Source organism: Dermacentor silvarum, chromosome 6 (assembly GCF_013339745.2).
Source record: "Dermacentor silvarum isolate Dsil-2018 chromosome 6, BIME_Dsil_1.4, whole genome shotgun sequence".
NCBI classification, from domain to species: domain Eukaryota; kingdom Metazoa; phylum Arthropoda; class Arachnida; order Ixodida; family Ixodidae; genus Dermacentor; species Dermacentor silvarum.
In genome coordinates, this window is record NC_051159.1 from 33689704 (window position 1) to 33711428 (window position 21725).

General features: G+C 45.8%; 1 protein-coding gene across 2 annotated transcripts; it reads left to right on the forward strand.

The window, feature by feature from the left end:
* Positions 1-6240: 6240 nt before the first annotated feature.
* On the forward strand, positions 6241-21470 carry LOC119455395 (nascent polypeptide-associated complex subunit alpha). Of its 2 annotated transcripts, none has more exons than XM_037716799.2 (7): positions 6241-6310; positions 6774-6860; positions 7284-7363; positions 9782-10006; positions 16402-16539; positions 16839-16961; positions 21258-21470. In XM_037716799.2, the coding sequence occupies exons 2-7, from the start codon at positions 6791-6793 to the stop codon at positions 21270-21272; spliced, it is 651 nt and encodes a 216-aa protein (XP_037572727.1). In that variant the 5' UTR covers positions 6241-6310; positions 6774-6790; the 3' UTR covers positions 21273-21470. The 2 variants fall into 2 exon arrangements, with proteins under 2 accessions (XP_037572727.1, XP_037572726.1); XM_037716798.2 differs by having other exon boundaries at positions 6283-6346.
* The last annotated feature ends 255 nt before the right edge of the window (positions 21471-21725 follow it).

Consider the following 21725-nt stretch of genomic DNA (forward strand, 5'->3'; position numbering starts at 1 on the left):
TGAAGGTTGAGTGGGTGGGGCCCTCAGTCCAGGGCTCCACTGGCCTTAGCGGCTCGCTGGGCTTGGTCGAGGAGAGCCAGTTGGCTCTCCCGTTCCGTGCTAGCAAGCCAGGTCTCCCACTGCCTGTTTCTGGGTATTTGCCCTAATTTGGGGGAATTGATATTTAGGGGCCGCGAATTGCACTCCCATGTAATGTGGGCAAGAGTGGGCCGCTCTCCGCACCATGGACAGATGTCCGCGTATTGTGTGGGACTTATATGGTGTTGTCGGTATAGATTTGTGTACGTGTTCGTTTGTAGTCGGCGCCAGTCACGAGCCTGTTCCCCGGTAAGGTCCGGGTGCGGATTACTAAATTTTTGGCGGTCACGTCGCTGGTTTTCCAAGATGTCACGTGAGCTTGTTAGAGGTTCGTCGATAGGACTCGTCGGCGCTCGGATGTGAAATACGCGAGCTAGCCGATCCGCCCTTTCGTTTCCCTCCAGTCCCGTGTGTGCTGGGCACCACACAATGGTATGATATTCTTGTAAGCCATGTCCCAAAATGTTTAAGGCCGCCTTGGGGATGTTTCCAGTTAAATAGAGGCGGCAGGCTACTTGGGAGTCTGTGAGTACCGAGGCTGACTCTCCTCTCCGGTCTTTATCCTTGAAGGCTAGGGCGATTGCTACCGCCTCTGCCGTACTGGCTGAGTTTGCTTTGGTAGAGGCTGCTACAGTCGATCGTTGGCTTACAGCCGCTAGGCAGTATCTGTTATTTTGTATTTTAGCTACGTCCGTGTAGATCGTTCCGGGGTGTGAGCCGAAGCGCTTTTGTAGATTCTTAGCCCTTGCCTGCCTTCTAGGTTGATGATATTTAGGATTCATGTTTTTTGGTATTGGAGAAACTGTTATTCGATTCCGTATTTCTCGGGGCATTGGGGTGGTTTCCTCGTTTAGGTACTGGGGTCGTAGGGGATACCCTAAGCGCTCGAGCAGGGCCCTGCCTGTTGCGGTGATATTGAGCCTTTCCCTTTGAGATATTATTACCGCGGATGCGTGCTCTTCGTACGTGTTGTGCAAACCTAGGGCCTCCAGTCTATCTGTGGCGGTATTTTTAGGTAGCCCCAGGGCGGTTTTGTACGCCGTGCGTATCAGAATGTTGATGGCTCGTATTTCAGTGTTTGTAGGGTGCTGGTAAGGTAGGCTGTACGTCACCCTGCTGATTATGAAAGCTTGTATCAATCTGATTGTTTCGTCTTCTTTAAAGCCCTTCCTGTGGAAGTTACCCTGTGTATCATTCGGGCCACCTGTTGTACTGTAGATTTAAGCAAGAGTAGGGTGTGATCTACTCTGCTGTTACTTTGTAACCAGAGGCCCAGAATTCGCAGTTTTTGCACTTGCCGTATTGGTTGGCCTTGGAGTGTTAGCCGGATCTCTGGTTCTGTGCGCGTGTATTTTGCTTTAATTTGAATAAATTCCGATTTCTCCGGCGCGCAGCACATGTCCGCCATGTCTGTGAAGGATTCTACTTTGTTTATTGCCTCCTGTAGGGTGTTTTCCTTATGCCCACTTGAGCCTGTCGAGGCCCATAAGGTAATATCGTCCGCGTACAGTAGATAGATAGATAGATAGATAGATAGATAGATAGATAGATAGATAGATAGATAGATAGATAGATAGATAGATAGATAGATAGATAGATAGATAGATAGATAGATAGATAGATAGATAGATAGATAGATAGATAGATAGATAGATAGATAGATAGATAGATAGATAGATAGATAGATAGATAGATAGATAGATAGATAGATAGATAGATAGATAGATAGATAGATAGATAGTGTCAAAGTAGCAAATTTTCGCCAAGAAGATCGGGCATATACTTTTCGAGCGGAAAGGTGTACTCTCGCATACAGCGTGCACAACTAATCAATAGAAGAAAACCTGTTACAGAACTACGGTGCCCCGTAAATATTTGTTTTACCTCAGAAAATGTTTTAATTTTTGGCGGTAATGCTATTGTCGAACAGTGAAGATTTACTCTAGCCATGCTCTCAAACACTCGCACCACGTCGTTGCGCCGCCGTGTTGAATTCCGAACATACGCATTATCATCAAACATGAAAAAAAAAAAAAAGAATTTCTTTTTTTTTTTTTTTTTTTTTGGGGGGGGGGGGGTTCTACAATCACTAAATGTATTCTACAAGAGCTGCTTTTTGTAAATGTTTTCTCTCTTGCTGCTTTAACAAACAATGCTTTTTTTTTTTTCCGCGTTCATCTGAGGAACCACCTAAAGAAGTTAGTGCGATGCCGTGTGCCATCGGCGCAACTCCTTTCTGCAAAGGGTCATTCGGAGTAACAAAAGGGGTTTTCTGCAAAGGACTTTACTTTTGCCCGTGTGTCAGGGATATAGACCACTTAATCAGTGACATGGCTGAGTTTCAACGAATCGTGCCGCGAGCATTTCGTCAGCGGCTTCCTTTTGTGCGACGTGATTCGGCTGCACTGAGCCACGTCACGCCAGTCCGAAGAGTAAACCGGCGATCCGTCCCGTGCTGTGAATCGTGTCTTACGAGTTTGAACGCCGCTTGGTGCGTTTTGATTTGGCCTCGTCACGGTGGGCCTTACCGAGGCGCATTTAGAACGCAGGCAAAAGTTTGCGCGGACAAGGAGCGCGCGGATAACACAAGCAACCAGGGGCCGTATTCTGAAACGTTCGCTAGGCGAAATTTCGCCTAGGCGAAATCAGCATGCGCGCTGATTGGCTGGTTGAGCAAATTGAATGACGTCGGGCTCAACCACCCAATCAGCTCATCCAATTTTGCTAAAACAGCCAATCGGCGCAAGCCTGAAAGCGAAAAAAGAAATTTCGCCTAGGCGAACGTTTCAGAATACGGCCCCAGAGATCGCGCCGCCGTATCTGCTCCGTCGAGGCGATGCCCTCTTCCCTCGCGCCCTCATCACGGTGACCTATATTCGCGCTTTGCGCAACCATTTCGGATTTCCCGCGAATCGCCCTGTTGCTATACCAACGGTATAGATAAAACCTTCTCTGTCTTGAAGTTGCCTCGTACCGCCGATAGGTATCCGCTGCCAGCATCGGGCCGATTCACGCGCGCTGTTGCTAATTTATCTGGTCGATCGCGCCTAGCGAGTGTCCCCACCTAAAGACCTAAAACCGTGGTCTGACCTAAAACCGAATTACATCATGCGCGCTCGGATAAGCGCGCTCGGAAAATCTAGAAACGGAAAGGGCGCCGAGAAAATGGGTGGGCGTAGTAGTACGTGGTAGGCTACGTCAGGGTGCCTCTGTCTTCTTGACAGCTCCGACACTTTCTCGGGCCTGCCGTCGGCGCGCGCCAAGGTCGCGGAGAGGAGGAGGGCCGGGACCGTGTGCTGGGACATGTTCGCTAGCGCGCGCGCCTAGGAGTTTGTTCGAGAAGCATATTTTTCTCTTTGTCCGACGCGCGCGCCGTAAACGCTTGGGCACTGTCCATAGCGGCCTTACATACTGCGTGTCACCTCCGTTGACTGGGACGGGTGCGGCGTTCTGTTCGATGTCACCACGCGGCAACACCGCCTTGCTTTACGCTTCCCACGCTTGCGCCCTGGCCCTGACGCTTTGAAGCCCGGGTGGTCGTCGTATTCGCCGTACTTTCTTTCGTGTTGGAGTCTCCCACCACAAGAAAGCTATGGACAATGTGTCCTTTCGCGTACATATGCCCTTCTTCCGGCGCTATTACACTAAATTTTCCGTCGCGCGTACAAACCAAAGAAAGAAAAGTCGTTGCGAATTAAGGGGGTGCCTTCATAAAAACACACGCCCTACGGGGTGTGTAGGGAAATCACTGGTTGTAATGTTCATGTGATAGGGCTAGTTTCGCTTTATAGGAAAGATAAAAATTTGTTGCGTGTTTTTGTGCTTCGCCGAAAATGACGTGCAAGTGCGTAAATGTGGTGCTGCTAGGTCGTACACAGCATGCAAAAAAATAATAACAACAACGTTCATATCTTTTGCGTTGCTGACACTCTTACATTCGTAAGCGAGGTCTGGTGCCAATCTTACTATTAGAATAAGGTTCCGTGTAATCTTAGCACGTCGCTCTCGGTGCAAAACAATTTTGGACAACAGCAAACGTCGTCTTCTGATAATACGGCTTTAACTATGATGCCATGTTGTTAGCACAACTTGCACTGCGACATCATTTCAGGTTGAGTCTGGTGACTTCATTATTTGAGTCTTATATAAAGAGCATGGAAATAAATTCAAACTATAACATTTGTAGTGATTTGCGTAACACAAGCAAACATTTAGCATTACGGAAATCAAATTCACAAACTGAACAACCACATTTAGCACAAATCTAGGGAAACCTGGGGACACTTTCCATCCATGTTAGGGGAAAACTGGCTTCGGAGAATGGCAAATAATTATGGAATTTTACGTGCCAAAACCCCAATCTGATTATGAGGCACGCCGTAGTGGGGGACTCCGGATTAATTTCGACTACCTGGGGTTCTTTAACGTGCACCTAAATCTAAGTACGGAGATTGGCAACACTGGATTTATAATTTTTAGAAATCTTTTGTTTCAAACACTGTCTAGTAAAACTCGTTAGTGCTAGTAATTACAAGACACTGTATGGCTAAATTAATGTGCAACGCTCGTTGTGAATTAGCGTATACATGAAAAAGAACATCAGTTTGCACGCACTTGGCCAGCAGAAAAAGTTCATAAATTCACTTCTCCACTGTAGATTTCGCAAACAACATAAGACAATTTTCTCTCCATAGAATCCGGGAAAGGGGCTTGCTGCTTGACTATTGAAAATTGCTTAGTTCCAGCATGAGTAGTTTTGTCCCTTCTTCAGGTAATGCGTGACCAAGTATAGCCATAAATTGCCAATTTGAAGGAATAATACCTCATGAGCTGTTCATCAAACACAAAACAACGTCGCATAGATGATAAGTACACTGTAGCCTATAAAACCGCTAAATAGTGTTGTTCTGCGTTGAAAAGGGGGAGAAAATCATTCACAAACTTTTGTATTGACCTTTTTTTTTTGAGCCTATATAAATTTCTAATTGCTTTATATACAATATCTCTTCATAGAAACCTTGTGTAACATTTCGTTTAAAGGTACAGGAAACTTCATTTTGTTATGTTGAACAGTTTTGCCGGAAACTCAGTACAACGGAGGCTAGTACACCAAAAACACCGTTTTTTGCTCACACTGGTTTTATTGTCGTCAGGTAACGCTTCAAGCTAGACGATTATACTTGGTGTCATTTTAAAGCGCAGAAAGTAAGCTTTTTAATGCAATATAATTCACATCTGTCTAACATGCATTGGGTCTACACAATGTTTTGAGAGGCGTATGTTTTTGGAGCGCGGATTCACAGAGCTCAGGCGTAGTGTGGTTTCGCGGGTGGAACTTGTCCTGAATTCTTATATTCGCAGAAAAAAAAAAATACCCCAGCATACCTTGGCATATTTTCGCATCCGTGGTTTTCCCTGTTGTTGCTCTTCTTGGAACACACAAAAGGACTGCGACACATTCCTTGTTTTTAGCTTGACGTTCGCAGTGCCACGAACATATGCCGCTTCAACGAGACCGTCCTTCAACAGAATAGCCCGCCGCTGTCGAATGAGTCGTGCCTCTTCTTCTGTAGCGGAAAACGACACGGACCTTTCCTCGGCAGTAAATCTAGCTGCTTTCTTCGTTCGACCTCTTCTCGCTCTGCTTGTTCACGTTTGCAATTTTCAGACAATGCCTTAAGGCTCTCCAAAACACTTCTTTTCTCGCCATTTTCGTCGCGAGCGAAGGCAGTTTCGCATTTCAAGTTGCTCCTCTAGCACCAAACGTTAGCGCCAAACGTTTCGCTTGAAAATCGGCAAAGGCTGATGATGTGACTATTCCTACACCGTGGACTAGAGTAACACTATATTTGCCAAGAAGTCGGCTACACTGTTCGCAAATTCTAAATTTTTAGGCTCCCTTGCTAACTCTATCACTTTGGCCGAAAGGGATACCAACGAGACACGCAGACGAATTTCGCGCGAATTCCTACAGCTGTTTGTCACGTTCTAGGTGGCGCTACTAAAATTCTGACCAACTACGAGTACGTACATAAACATTTGAAAGTAAAAGTAAGTAATATAAAAGACGTAGAAATAATTTTTGTTCTGTTCTGTAAAGTATCGTTTTGATCGTTACAATAATTTGTTAAAAGTGAAAAAGTTTGTGTGAGAGCTTTGTAATCCTATCCACAGAGGCCCTTTTCGTCGCATGTTTTGTGCGTGAGCTGCTTTTCTTTGCATCCAGCTGCAGGCAAGTGAATTTATATCCATTGTCATCTTCCAATGGGTAAAATTTTATTCGCTAACTAGTAAATTGCGTGGCTGCGTCACACGCAGTGCTTTACTTCGAGTTATGATTTCGAGCCGGATGCCTCGGCTTCCTAGCGTTCTGGCATGGCGCGCCTTAGGCAACGGCGCCCTTTTAATTTCGGCGTTGCACTGTAATAATCGCGTTAAGAATTGCGTTGAGATATTATTAAAAACAGTAAGAAGAAGCGTCTTCCTTCCGTTACATTCTATCACGTTTTATTTTATTTGCCGCAAGGCGAATGACGTTTGCTGTTGAGTCACAGACTAGTTTCTTGACTACGCCGCCGGCATCCACAAATTATTTATTTGTGGGGCTTGAACGGCCCCTTCTGCTTTTTGAGTGGATGGAACTGGCCTTTCTGTAGTTCCTGCTCATGCCCTAATTCCTGATTGTATTCATGCAGATTTAAGAACACAAAACATGCCTGAACTCAGCGCACAGGATTCAAAGCGGGAGTCCAAACTGGAGGACAAAGTGACTGTGGAAGACGGTGAGTGTACTCCGCTGTCGTGTGTCGAGGGAGGCGTGTGTAGCCAAGTGCTACTCTGTTACAATGAGCTTAGAGCGGTGCTCCCGCCATTAATGACCGTGTATCTAAAACCTAATTTACATGTATACTGCCGTGAGACGATATCGTTCTGCGGTTTCACGCGATTGTGGTGTGCGATAGCTCACGTATATTTGGGCGTACTACGTAAACCTCCTAACATTGCGCTGTGCGATGACCCGTGTTTGTTCGTGTGACCACCAAGTCTCGTATGAATCGCCTAGGTGGTCAATCGTAACCGTCTTCATAGAACTTAATTATGCTGCGGCAGTGTTTACGACAATGAAAGTGATAAGCCTTTTGGTAAAGCGGTTGAATGTTCGACAGTTCCTTTGATCTAAAGTGTGAAAAACATTGCTGTTTCAGCCAGTGACACCGACTCTGGCAGCGATGACACGGCGCCAGACCTTGATGATGACATTGGAAAGGCAACTGGGCAGAGCCAGGTAAGCATGTGAAAGTCAAATGCTTGTTTATTAAGGTGTAGGCAGAGCAACAATGATATTGCATTTTATCAGTATTTGTGTTTACTGGAAGACCTTCATCAAGCGTATTTTACGGGAAGTGGCTATTCTGCCGGCAGCCGGGAGAAATATGTTTTCGAAATTCTCCCGGCAGTCGAATCTCATTGGCTGATGGAGTGACGGCAGAAGTACCGGCAAAATAAACATCGCAATCTGCCAGCAGCTCGTAAGTGCCAGCAAAAATAACATTTTCGGCAGTTTGCAGGTGAAACTTTGTTTTGCTTCAAGGCAAATCTGTTAATTTAGCGAATATCAGTTGACTGACGCTAAGCGACGGCCAGGAGAAGGCTGTTTCGATTTCATCGCGGTAGCCGCGACAGCGCCGGCTAAATTGCACTTTTGCCGGCAGCTTCTTCTATAACATCGACTTCTCCTAACACTTAAGCTAAATAGGTAAATTTTGTGAAGTTCAGTTGCCTGACGTATCGAGCCTCGATCCCGATCAGACGTCGGCACACAGTCACGTTAGGGTCTCAATCCGGATCCAGTGACTCGCGCGTTGCACTCGGAAGCGCGATCAAGTGCCCGTGTGACTGGGAATTAGGGGGGGGGGACGAAGATGCCTGCGTTCCGCTGGCACCCCCTAACAGTAAACTTTGTAAAAGTTGCGGTTAGGGTTACCGCAAGGTGCATTGTCGTGACCAGAGTGCTCTGGTGGCGACCGTATTTTTACGACTCCATTCTGTAGCACTGTTACCGAAAAAAAGTCTTATCGCGCGAAGACAGCCTGATGTGTCAACACAGTGCGCACTCAGCCCGTAGTAAATTTTCACTAGCAGATATCTTGCAAAAAATGCCTGGTACCATAAAGTGTTCTTTAGCGTACTTACTAGACAGGAATTCCTGCGCTTCTCTTCTTTCATTCTTTCATCCAACTGCGTCAATGTTGCGAACTTCTCAACGACAGAAATTTCCATGGCAGCAGTGGTGACGTTCGCGTAGCTCCCGATTCAGGGAGCGACTCGGAGCGAATTTCATCCATAGCTACACCACTAGCACTGTTTCAAACAATATTTGCCCCAATCAGACGAGCCATACATGTGTCCCGCTGACCATGCCAATGACAACATGTCGCACGTGTGGAGTGTGGCAAAATGACACGAGACATGACGTGTTGTCATGTGACTCCATCAGCCAATGAGGTTCGACTGCCGGGAGAATTTCGAAAACATATTTCTCCTGGCTGCCGGCAGAATAGCCACTCCCTATATTATGCAGTGCATTCTGAGCAACATGCTGCTTTGTTCGTAGTCCACTTCATGGGTGTCACTGTTATCGGCTGATACCTGTTATAGCGAGGAACACTGCTGCATTAGCACTGGATCAGTCGTTGAGTGACAATCTCTATTTTGATAGCGTATTTGTGAACAGCTGCATACAAAAGCCATTGTGGAGTGTATAGCTTTCTTGGTTCATGCAACAGGGAGCTTTGAAGTTTAAATGTGTGGCCTCCTTTTAGTGCTGCTAAACACTTTGAACGATTCAATTATTTCTATACCCAGTCACCCGGCCACTTTTGATCTCGATTGACTCCCTTGTGCAGCTTGCGCAAATAAACCAACTGAGATAGGGAAATTCGATCTCTATCCTGATCGTTTGTTTTCAAAGGGCCACGTGTGACAAGGTACAAGTTTCATTTCATCTTTGGCAACTAATTCAACTTAATAATGGCTGAAAACCCACCTGTCATAAATAGTGCATGCAAAACTAAAAGCACAGCGCAAGTATTGGTGATGCATTTGTTACGAGAAATGTTGATGCACTTATTGTTCTAGTACCCTTGCTTGGAGGTTTAGGTGTAATACTCAGTTTTTCAACTTACACTTCACCATCCCGGAATTTTCAATGTGTAAAGGGCAAGGCGGCGCAAGCATATCAATTACAGCAGAGATAGAACACGCAAGAAACAATTCAACATTTAGTTGGGAACACGAAGCATAATGTACTGCTAACATAGATTTTGATCAAATCAAATAGCATTGAATAGCAAGAGGTAACAAACGATTTAATGATTAAGTTCTGTGTTTGGTGAGTGTGGTTGAACTACTAGACAGTTCAAGCTGATCAGTAATGGAAGACTAAGCAACAATAAAGAAACCGATAATGTTCTAGTAGTAAAAGTTAAAAATGGTGTACCATTAGCGACTCTTAAGTTGTTGGGAATATGCAAAGAGTAAAGCTTCAGGTAGACTGCTCCATTCTTAAATTGTTGCAAAAGGAATGGATTGTTGAATGTGTAGGCACTAAATGTCCAAACAAGAGTTTAAAATGCAAAGTTACCTAAGAATCTGCATACACTTTCAGTGTGTTTGTGTTTCATTGTCGCAATGTTCCTCGCAGATTGCACAGGCAGCGGGCATAACAGAGGAGCTGGTCAGCAAGGCCAAGCAGAGCAGAAGTGAGAAGAAGGCACGCAAGCTGATGTCCAAGCTGGGACTGAAGCAGGTCCAGGGAGTCTGCCGGGTGACCATCCGAAAGTCCAAAAACATCCTCTTTGTCATCACAAAGCCAGACGTGTACAAAAGCCCTGCGTCGGACACCTACATTGTCTTTGGAGAGGCCAAGGTGTGTATCACAGCAGTGCCAGAAGAACCTGTGTTAACACATTCACTTGCCATTAAGCTGCACTGAGGCAGATGCTGCCATTGAAAGGGTCGCTTTAGGGTGACCTAAGCAGGGGTGCAACAGCTGTGCCAATTGCGCTATTTTGATACAATTTCGTATTTTTGCGCCGAGCTGCGCCAAAACGCCCGACCGGCCGGGAAATTTCTCGGTTACGCTAGTTTTGGCGAGAAATAAAGGACGCGTTGGCAACTTGCAGCTTGACACGCCATTACAGTACCAGTAGCGCAGACGAGATCCGAACTGGAGTGCCCAAACAAGACGTTGGCATGTTTGGTGGTGGGCGCCGAAGAATATTTTCGCTGCTGGTTGCAGTGCGGCGTGTTGTATATGCAGTAAAATCTCGCGGAGTGCGCGTTGCTTGCAGTAACAATAGCAGTTTCCCATTGCCGGTTGACTCGACAAGATCCTCGCCGTATCTGTGCACGCGGTCACGAGCGGAGCGGATACGAATACTCTACGGCAGGGGTTCTCAAGCATGTTCGTTCCGGGGAACCCTGCTAAGCTCCATGAAGTGCCAAGGAACCTCCCACCCCCCGAATTAACCGAATTAAAATAATCTAATTAATCTAATGTCGAATTATCCAGAGTATCAAGAAAACTTAAATGAATGCTTAATACGTCAACACACATTTATTTACTGAATGCATCAGCAAATGCTGATTTTGCACAAAAGCAGTGAGGAAGCTGAAATTCTTGTCATCTCATGACTGATTAAGGGGGGGGGGGCTAGCAGTGGCGAAGGCCTTGCAACATCCTTCGCAGCGTGGCCGCGGCGCGCGTCTTCATCTGCAGACACGCTTTTCACTACAGCGCGCACATCCGGTTATTTTTTCGCTAGGGAGCTGGTCGCCAACAAATCGTCCGTCCCTTGCGATGTAGCTGGTGCTCCTAATCTTTGACATTTTGCACTGAGTCAAAGCGCAACTACTGCTTGCCGAAACCGCGGCCGTTGTTGACGCGATCATGGACGGCAACCTTGCGGTTCAGAAGGCAGGCGGCCGACGCACGCACCAAGTCAAACCGAAACTACTATTTGCTGCAACAAGTATGGACGAATTCGCAGTCGCTATCGACGCGATCATGGATGGCGACTACGCAGTCATGAAGGCACGCAACCGACACACGCACCGAGTCAAAACGAAACTACTGTTTACCGCAACCGCTGCTAGTGGTGGCTGTCGACGCGATCACAGATGGCGCCTACGCACTTATGGAAGCACGCGGCAGCTGCCAACGCGGTGTTACGCGCGGCGATTAACGCAACAATAAGGGCTTTGAGGGCACAAATAAGCACAAAGCATTCTGGCATTGCTGTCAGTCATGTATCGCGTACGACCCTAGCGATGCGGACTGCGCCGCTTCGTTTTCGGACGCTAGCGCCGTTTTTGCTCTTTCGCGCATTTGTGGTGCTCAGCGCATTAATTTTTTTATTCCTCCGACGTATACGTCAGTGCTCAAGCTATTGGCACCTACCCTATCTATAAACGGGAGAAATGCGCATATTGGTGAGTTACGGCCTCCGAGATACAAGTGCGAAAGCTTAGGTGCGTTGCCCGTTTTCGAAGGTTGGGTGGCTACAAGCTTCTTGCGGATTTATTGCGCAGTTCCCGCGCTGCCGTTACGCGCTGTGATGTGCTTTTTGACACTCGGGCATGGGTAATGGAAGTTCTGTGGATCGAGCACACCTCATTTTCGCTGTTTTAGCCACTTAATTGGCGAGCGTGGCACCACGGAAAACTTATTAGTGGTTCGCGGAACCCCGAGCAGGGGCCTGCGGAACCCGCTTTGAGAACCCATGCTCCACGGAAAACTCGCTTGTAAGGTACAGCAAGCAACCCAGCACTGACGGCGTGAGCTTTGTAGGCAACGCAATGCACAAAACTAGCAAGGGTTCGGTCGTTGCATGTTTCGACTACCGCCGGAACGTCGCGACATATCGTCAGAAAAGAAACCGAAAGCGAACCACTCGCGAATGTGTACTTTCCACGTGTTTAGCGGAAAAAGTTGCGTGCAGTGCACTGCTGGGGCGCGATCGAGGCCATTGTTAGGAGCGCGCGTTCAATTTCGTCGGGCGCGGCCTAGGTCAGCCGTGCACGGCGAAACTGAACGCGCCCTGCGAACAACGATCTCCGATTGCGCCCCTGCCCTCACCTACGCTACTAGTGTGAATTACCATATATATATATATATATATATATATATATATACTTGCGTAATGAACGCACTTTTTTTCCCCTGAAATTCAATGCAAAGTGGGGGGGGGGTTTATTATGCGTGGTAAATTTTATGGCATTTTATGAGTAAGCGTTCTTTGTGAAACTGCTCCAAATTTTGATTTTCCTGCTCCAAAAATTGCTCCAAATCCTATTTTGGCTGTTGCACCACTGCCCAAGGGTCAGGCGCGTAGGTGCTGACTGGTGAAGTTCGAATTATCTAGCGCAGGCCAACTTTGATTCAAATAACGAAAGTTTGAGACCTTCGGTTGGGATTGCATTAACTGAAAAATAGAATTAGCAGAAGTCGAATTAACGCAGGTCTACTGTATCAGTATTGTGGTGTTTTTGTACATTCCATGACCTCAAGTAATCAATTAGACCGGTGTTTCTCAAACTTTTCCAGTACGTGACCATTTTCAGTAGTGTCAAGCCTACCTTCTGAAAGTACGTTTTTCACGGCAAGATATATAGTAGTACCTCGTTAACTTGAAAAACCGGAAAAACTTTCGAGATAAGCAATGTTGTGGAAATTGCAGTGAAAAGTCAAATTCTAAAGAGTTCGCCACTACTGACCAGCTTTTCAATAAGAGCTTCCAAACGGGTTCTTCGTAAAGGTTTAAAAAACAAAACAAAATTCAAGCAAAAACTTTTCCGGGAGTTCTCAAGTATGTGTAAGCATTGTGCCACTTGCTATCTCCACGCGGCCAGGTGTCATCAATGTTATGACACTTGATCTGGCCAGTACAAACAGCGCTGCGGTAGCACAAACTAGTGCGGACAGAGGCTCAAGGTGTATTGATAACGTAAGCAAAGTACTGCAGGTGGCAGCTTGTGCGCTGATGACGCTACATCAGCGGCGGCGGCACGGACAGACCAAACGTACTCTGGCACGGTCGTGCAGACCGTATCTTGAAAGCGATCTGCGAAGCGCACAGAGAATGCTGACTGCTGATAACCCTGTGTGCTGTGTTTTTGCTGCTTCGCTTGCGTTGAAGCACAAGGTGGCACGAAAGTAAAGTCGCTTGTTGTGGCAGGCTCTATCTTGAAAGCAATCGTCTTATGCAAAAGTTTTTCCGAGTGTGAAAAAAGCCTGGGCGAATACACGCAAGTGCCTCGAGTGGCCAGTCGCGCGGCAATTCTGTGTGTATTCGCGGGCTTCTTCCACGCTTCTTTCACAGTTACTTTTGTGCTTCAATGCACAAAACGATGTTTTGTTAAAAAATTTGCTACAACGGTAGTTCATTTCTTCGCAAAGTTAGGCCTAGAAAACAATTGCAAGGAAGAGTTCGAACCTCTGGCGTACTCTCCCATATGGAGGCAACTTGACAAAATGCCTTGCTACCTGTGCCCCTACAATTTTCTTTCCTCACAGTGCCAGGGATGATACGTTAGAAGAAGGGAAACAAAAGCATGCTTGTTTCAAGAAATGGGAAGCTTCACATAGAGTAGTTCTGTGGCCGTGCCTATTTGCAACTGAAAAACATGACAAGAATTGGCAGTAACAAATAACAGAAAAGAACAATTTAACTGCTGATATAGCAGTAACGAAAGCTGTTCATACTGAAGCGGTCGTTTTTAAAAATAAGGAAATTTTGATGTTCTAAAAAAAAATTGGCATGAAATGTTATGATCATCTTAAAGGGAGTCTGTGTTCGTTAATGTATAACTTACATGTGTGCACTTCAAGTACTTTGCTAAAATGCACACTACAGGTGCCTGCCCTACCAGCGCCATCTCTATTTTTTCAATGCCAGTGAAATCGCTCGCTCCGCAATGGGAGTCGTTGGTGCACGCCTTAGTTCAGTGAGCTGCCCTGATGTGACGCTACCCAGAGGGTACAACTGCTTGCGTCTGAGCGCGTGTTGCTGCCGTTCTGGAGCAGTAGACGCTTCGCACGTCTGTCAGGATTATTTCCTCCGACTTCGGTCGTTAAGCACCACCCAGAGGGTACTTTCCCCATGACCGTAATGAAGGTGCGAACGCTAGCAGACAGGGGAGAGGGTGGTGAACGGCTGCATTGGCCGCATCCGGCTGGCATTGAAAAAGTAGAGGCGGCGCTGGCCCTTTAAACACTTCCTAGCATGAGCCTTCTTTCTCACTTACTAGACATTGCCATCATTAACAATCGAGCCACTTCTATTTTCTGCACAGAAAGTGGTAGCCCGCAGTTGCACTTCAAAAAGCATTCACTCTTTATTGCTAAATTTTTTTTAAGCCATAATTGCTTAGTTATAGCTTTCCTAGTGGACGTTATTAATGGCATCTTCGGCTGGTTGCTGTGCTCCTTTGAATGTGAACCGATCCCGAATGTGTGCAAGGTCCAAGTAGGGGAGATCTTATGCCAACCAAACAGCCGGCTGCTTTTCAGAGCGCTGAGAGAGAAGTCTTCAAATCAATCGGAGCGCCCCTTGTTGATCATCCGAACAAGATTGGCTTTTTGGGAGCACTTCAGAGTGCTCTATAACAACCATTCGAAGATGCCATGAGAAATTCAAACAAGAATTCAAAGACCTTGCAATTGCATCAGGATAGCGCCCCTTCCTGCAGCTCAAATGATTGTCTTTAGTCAAGCTCCCTAGCCTCCATATACTGCCCGCGCAACTTTTGGCTGTTCACAAAAATTGAAAGGAACACACTTTTGAACCTGAGAGGACATGACGTGCAATGTGACGGTTGCCCTAGCAGAACTTCCCAAGGACTGTTTCGAAAACTGGACAGGAGCATGGGACTTGGGTGTGGAAGCAGGAGGAAACTAGTAGTCAAACTACGATATAACGAAGTTGTACTTGCAGCGAAAATGTTCGTTAGATCAAGAATGTTGTTATGTTGAGGTTTCGTTAATTCAATAGAACCAAGATGGGGAAATAAAAATAGTTCGTTACATTGAAAATTTCGTTAAATCGAGGCTTGTTATATCGAGGTTTGATTGTATTTTCAAGGGGACTAGCATGACGAAAACACCACACAATGGTTACCGTATTTTCTCGCATATAACCCGCACCAAAAATTGAAAAAAACATTGCTTAAAAAGTGGGGGTGCAGGTTATCTCCGAATATTCTCGAAGAGAGGGGGTGGGGGTTGGCTTCACGGCATCGCGCGGTCTGCCGTGCAGAGTCCGCATGCCTATCGACATCGACGTGTGTTAAGCCAATAAGAGGCCAACACAGGTTATAGTCAGATCCACATCCATAGTCTGGTTAGACACTTTTCGCCATGGAGGACTTTTCGCGCAGTTTTGCTACGAGTCAGGTGCCGTTTCTTGTACGCCCAGTTTGCACAGTTGGCCAGCCTTGTTTCAGCATCATGAGTGTGTCTCGACGGCAGTCTTTCATAGTGCTTCAAAAAATGGGCCATAAGGAACAGCTTAGATGGTTCCGAAGACGATTATGTCTTTGAGAGCGGCGATGAAGCCTTGGATGGCAGCAATGAATCGGACAGCATTGACGTTGCGGTGGTTGTTTTGAAAACGAAATTATGACTGCGCGTAGTTGTAACTTCCTAGTCCTCATTTTTTCAGATAAGCGTGCGGGTTATATACAAGGGCGGGTTATACACGCGAAAATACGGTATCTTTTTCTGGGAACATCATTGTGTGCTTTTCAGACAGGCCTTGTATGTCTTAAATGACAGCTGTAGTGCCTATGTATCTGGAGGTTCCATTGTATGAATTACGTTGTTTTCCTCATGCCATTCTTCTGTCTCTTTTGTATCATCCTCTCAATCAGCATAGCAAAAAGAACCGATTTCGTACTGTGGGTTCATATTTCACATTCGTTCATTTTATTTTCCATCTTTTTTGCCCTTGCTCATTGGATCACGCGCTAACCTTGTTGCCAAGATCAGCCACTCGGTTCAGTGGATAAGAACAGAAAAATGAAAAGGGTTGTTGCAAAAAACTACCACTGGGGACATACTATATCCTAGCTATCCATTTCATTATTCCTTCTTTCGACATTTAGCTCGGAGACCACAGTATCACTTACCGTGGAGATCGGCCACTCGGCACGGTGGTGTTCGAGCCACTGAGGAAGGTCGAAAAGAATGCCGAATGGAATGGGTTGTTAGAAAATGCAGCACCTGATTATCTTTCTAACGCGGCTTTTTCTCTCTCTATCCAGATTGAGGACCTCAGTCAACAAGCGCAGATGGCGGCGGCTGAGAAGTTCAAGGCACCTGATGCTGGTGCTGCAATGGGCGAGCCGGCACAGGCTGCGGTGTCTCAACCTATCGAAGAAGAGTCTGAGGAAGAGGAAGAGGTTTGTTGCGCATTCTTTATTCGCACACCGTATTGCTGACTCACACCCCAGTCAAACCGGCTAATTTGGTGTCACTTTGAGCAAGTGCACTTTGCCATATTAGTGTCATTCGCAGGCTGCCACATGGAAATGTTTACAGTAAAACCTCGTTAATTTGGATTTTATGAGACCGAAAAAGATGTCCAAAATAACCGAATGTCGAATTATCGAGGGTATCAAGAAAGCGATAAAGAAATGCTTACTATGTCAACACACTTTTATTTAGTGAATGAATGAGGAAATCCTGTTTCTCTTTCCAGGTGGACGAGGCAGGAGTGGAGGGCAAGGATATTGAACTTGTCATGTCGCAAGCCAACGTCTCTCGTGTCAAAGCGGTCAGGGCGCTCAAGAACAATAACAACGACATTGTCAATGCAATTATGGTAAGCAGTGGACATATGGCTTTTTTCCTTTTCCTTCCTTTAGTCCATTCTTTCTCGGTATAGGGAAGTGCTGGGGAAAGCTTTCGAATAGGAGCCTGAAAGAAACGGCGCCATCACTGCTGCATATGTGCGAGACACAGATGATGTGTGGGCTAAACTCCAGACACCATCTGCATCTCGCTATATTTTAATTATAGCATGCAGCTCCAAACTTGCTCCTAAAGTGTTGCATCAACAAACATGGCGGCAGCCATTGAAGCAATGGCTTTCGCCGAGCACCAAATCTGAGCTGATATAAATGTAACTGGTCACATTCTTAACAAACACGTGCTCGTGTATGTTGTCGCTTTTCACCATCTCACATAGAACCGATTTCGTACTGTGGGTTAATCTTTAACAGTGGTTCATTTTATTTTCTATCTTTTTTTACCCTTGCTCATTGGATCACATGGTGCCGTTGTAGCCAACATATTAGCCACTCTGTTCATTGGATAAGAACAGAAAAATGAAATGGATTGTTACATAGACTGAACGATAAATAATGGTCAGTCGTGAATTTGATGGTTCATAGTGCTGTAGTGGGATGCTTCGGTATTGAGTACGAAGTTTGACTAAATGTCTTCAGCCGCCGTTGAATGGCAGCTAACAAGCATCATTCGTTGGTTTTAGAAGGAACGTAGGATGACGGGGGTTCAGGCGTCTTGCTTTCTTTTGTGAGCATGGTCAGAGGGAAAATACTAGTGCAAGATTTCCGTCTGCAGTGGTGTCACCCACCCGATGTAAAGCAAATGAAATGTTTATGGTTCACATGTGGCGAGCGCTATCTCTACTACAAATTCCAAATGAAGCCATGGGGGGCTTGAGGTGAAGCCCACATTCCAGTTTGCTGCCTGGTGTTTGTTTCACTCCTATGGGTAGGGGGCTAGGATAGTTTCTACAATTGTTTCTTCTTTTTTTTTTCGGTGTTTATGCTTCTCCTTGCGTGTTTTGCACATTTAGATAAAAAATAAACAATCCGGTATTTATGTGTGCCTTCACTAAGGGGTAAAAACTATTGCATCTCAAACGCAGTTACTTTATCAGCTTTTGTATTATTAATGAAGCTTTGCTTTCTGGTGGCGGTGCCAGTACAAGTGCAAGATGGATACTAGAAGTCCAGAACCTTATTCACAATCTCGTGCCTTTTGTGTGCCCTAAACCTAGCATACCGTATTTACACGATTGTAGGTTGACCCATTTTTTCAAATTTGGCAATCCACTGTTGGGGGGTCGACTTAGAATCGAAACCGAACCGTGTACCGCGAGTAACGGCAAGAGAAACGAGAAATCAGGGGCGCTATGGCGTGATTACAACTTTGCACCTACGTTTTTATGGTTACGGTAGAAGCGTAGCGTATTAATTTACCGTATTGCATACATTTTGATTGCGCGCACCGCGAGCGCACGGCTCTTGTGGGAGCATCGATCATGGAAGAGCCGCCGTTTGGGGGGTAATGGTAGCTGGCGGAAGAGCCGCCGTTAGGGGGGTATTGGTAGCTGGCGGAAGAGCCGCCGTTAGGGGGGTATTGGTAATTGGCAGAAGAGCCGTCGTTTAGGGGGTATTAGTAGTTGGCGGAAGAGCTTTTCTTTGAGATACGATTGTTTTTGATGGCCTCGTGCATCTGTCACTTCTGCTGTTCTGAATCGTCGCGCCTGTCATGAGTGCCAAGAACTTTCGGCGCTAGTTCTCAGTAGCGTTCAAACGGGCTGCTATCCTCCATGCCGAGGAAGCTAACAACTGCGCAGCGGGACGCAAGTCTGGAGTCAGTGAACGTGTGGTGCGGCAGTGGCGGCTTCAGCGCGAGGAAATTTGGCCTCCCTGGCTACTGTGTGCGGGTGGGTCCTCTCTGCGTGGGCGGCTGTACTGCGCGATGTCGTGGTGCGGTCGTTCGCGAAGTGTGGGACTCACACTTGATGACGACGTGCTGTTTTTTGAGACATGCAATTTTGGGGGGGTCGACCTACATTCGAGTCGACTTACAATCGTGTAAATACGGTATGCAACGTTCTTTACCATACTGAAGATTTGGTGCCCACATTCTAAAAATGTTAAGTGTTAATCTAGGTTATCCTGTCTAACTAAATGGGAATGGAGAAATCATTTTATTCAGAATTCACGGCACCAAATTTGATTAGGTTCGTTGCATGTCAAAGAAAATTTTATACTCTACCGACTGTAGGAAGTAGATTTTTTATTTAGGCCATAAACTTTTTATAAATATTTCTGAGTTAGCTTATGACTCTGCAATTCGTTATTTTAAAAAAGCGCAAGAAAAAAATGTATCAACCGGGAAATCGGTTGACCCAAAATCAGTAAAACATTCGGCAGACTCAACTATAGTTCACATCTTGTAATGCGAAGTGTTGCATCACAAGGTGAGACGCTGTCGCGCGTCGACCTTGAAGTGCCCAAGCGACCAATGATGGGCATTGTAGTTCTGAAATCACGATGGGAAACCGAAAAGAAATCGAGCTACTAGACAATGCTGGAATACGATGCTACGACGCCACCAAAGCGAAATGACGCTCACTTTGCATTTGCCTGCAGCAGGCAACAGTAGCACATCGTTATCGCCTATTATAAGCATGCAGCACACTTCCAATGGCACTATGCTACTTGCGCTGTGAAACGGATTAGTGAAGGTGCTTATCACAATGGGTCGGTGGCAATAGCTGTCAATTGCAACATGCGGCGACCCGCTAAATTTGCTGGCATCGGAATAGAAACTCAATGCGGAGCCGCGTTTGCACGTGACACGGATGGACAAGTACTGCAGAGAAGCTGCCATTGCGGGCGGCTGTTGCTCTTATCCTGTGCGATTTGCACCTTTTCTTGTTGACACGGGATCTGATGGCCAGAAAATGTATCATACGATCGCAGTTTGGTGATATACTGAATGTTGGTGCCGAAAGATCGCGTTTCCTGATACATTATTAACCGGTAAAACAGCGTAACTGTATTGGGTCATTTTTTGCGTTCTCGATTGCAAGTGCTGGCGCTGGAAAATTGTAAAAGACGGGGTTGCATCAGTGAGGTTCTACAGTAACCAAAATGTGTAAGCTACTAGAGCAGACAAAAAAAAGTGATGTATTATATACCACTAATTTGTGAGTGGGACTTGTAATACCCTCCCAAACATTGCAACAATTTCACGTAAGCAGTGAACTCGTATATCACATATACGCAGTGTGTGCACACTAGGAGGCTCTTCCCTTCTGAGTCGGATGGGAAAGGAAGAATACACACGCTCTACTTACTCCGGTTCAGTGACAGTTTCTGTGCATCTTTCCTGGTCATTTTTACAGCACACAGCATTACGGTAGCTAGCACGCTTTGCCTTAGGCTCGGGGTTGTCCGAAATGATTGTTGCGCCATTTATGAAGTATGAATTCAGGGAGGGGGGGGGGGGGGTATTTAAATACATGGGACTTTGCAGTGACCAGCAGAGCAGTTTGAATTATCCGTCAGTTCGAATTAAGAGATAAATTATTGGGATTTCACTACGCCTGTTTTTGACAAAGGTTGTGTGGACTTCATGCTTCAATACTTTTTTTAAGCTTCCTGGTTTTCGGCAAGCTTTGAGGCCATAATCAGTTTTGCTGCTTGCAGTTGGTAGAATTCAGCTTTATCTCTTAAATGCAACAAATTCCATTCAAATCGATTCGGCTGTGTGAAATGAGGACATTTCCTATGGTCTCACTATTTTCTTTTTTTTTTTTTTTCGTTATTTGGAAATTGGTGTTTACCCTAACGTAAAGCTTCCTTCTTCATACACTACTTACCGTGATCTACATCGTGTAATCTTTGCTAATTACTGCTTTGTGTGCTCAACTCGTTATTGGAAAACTATCTTGGTGCAAAGCAAAGTTCCGTGCACGAATGTTTATGTAAGCAGGCTCGGATATTACTCAAGTGCATTACCTGCTGCAGTAGCTTAGTTTCTATGGTATTGCATTGCTCATCTAAAGATTGCAAGTTCAATCCCAGCTGTGGCAGCCACATTCTGGTAGTGTTCGAGGAATGCAAGAGTGCTCTTAGACCAAGTGATGCAAATTATTAATCCATAGTCCCCCACTTCAGCGTGCCTCATCTTATTGTAGTTTTGGTACGTAAAACACCCCAAATTTGTTTTTCTCTAGTGCATTGTCCTGAAGCACCACTGCCAGCCCACACTTGTGCAGCTTTACCGTGGTGGGAAGTGTACGAAAAAAAAAAGAGCTGCATGAGATATTGAGTCGTTTTTCTTTTTCTTGCAGGAACTGACCATGTAGCAGTGTGCTCAAGGCTCCCAAAATCATGTGGCCATGTTCCGAAAAGATTTTTTTTTCTCCTTGCCTCCCTCGCCTTGTAAAAAAGAAATGTGTGTGAGTGTGGAAGACAATTCATCTTTACGCTGCCAGTAGGTTGATTGGCAGGGTGTTCTTCCCATTCACAGTGTTGTGAACAGTTACAATAAATTGTAAAGCCCATTGGTTGCTGTTCGTTTCTTTGATGAGCAGTAGTTGTTGTAAACGTTGTGTGTCCCATAGGTGTTTGTGCCCAAAATTATGCGGAAACACAGCCTATTGTACCCATTGTTCCTTCCAAAAATTACGATTTACTACAGGGATCCAGAGGGGAGGGGGAGAGTCCCTGGACTCCTTTCCCCAAGAAATGCCAGCTGGCAATATTGAGCAGTGTTGCCATTTTAGCAATTTTTTTCACTAGATTTAGTGACTTGGTCA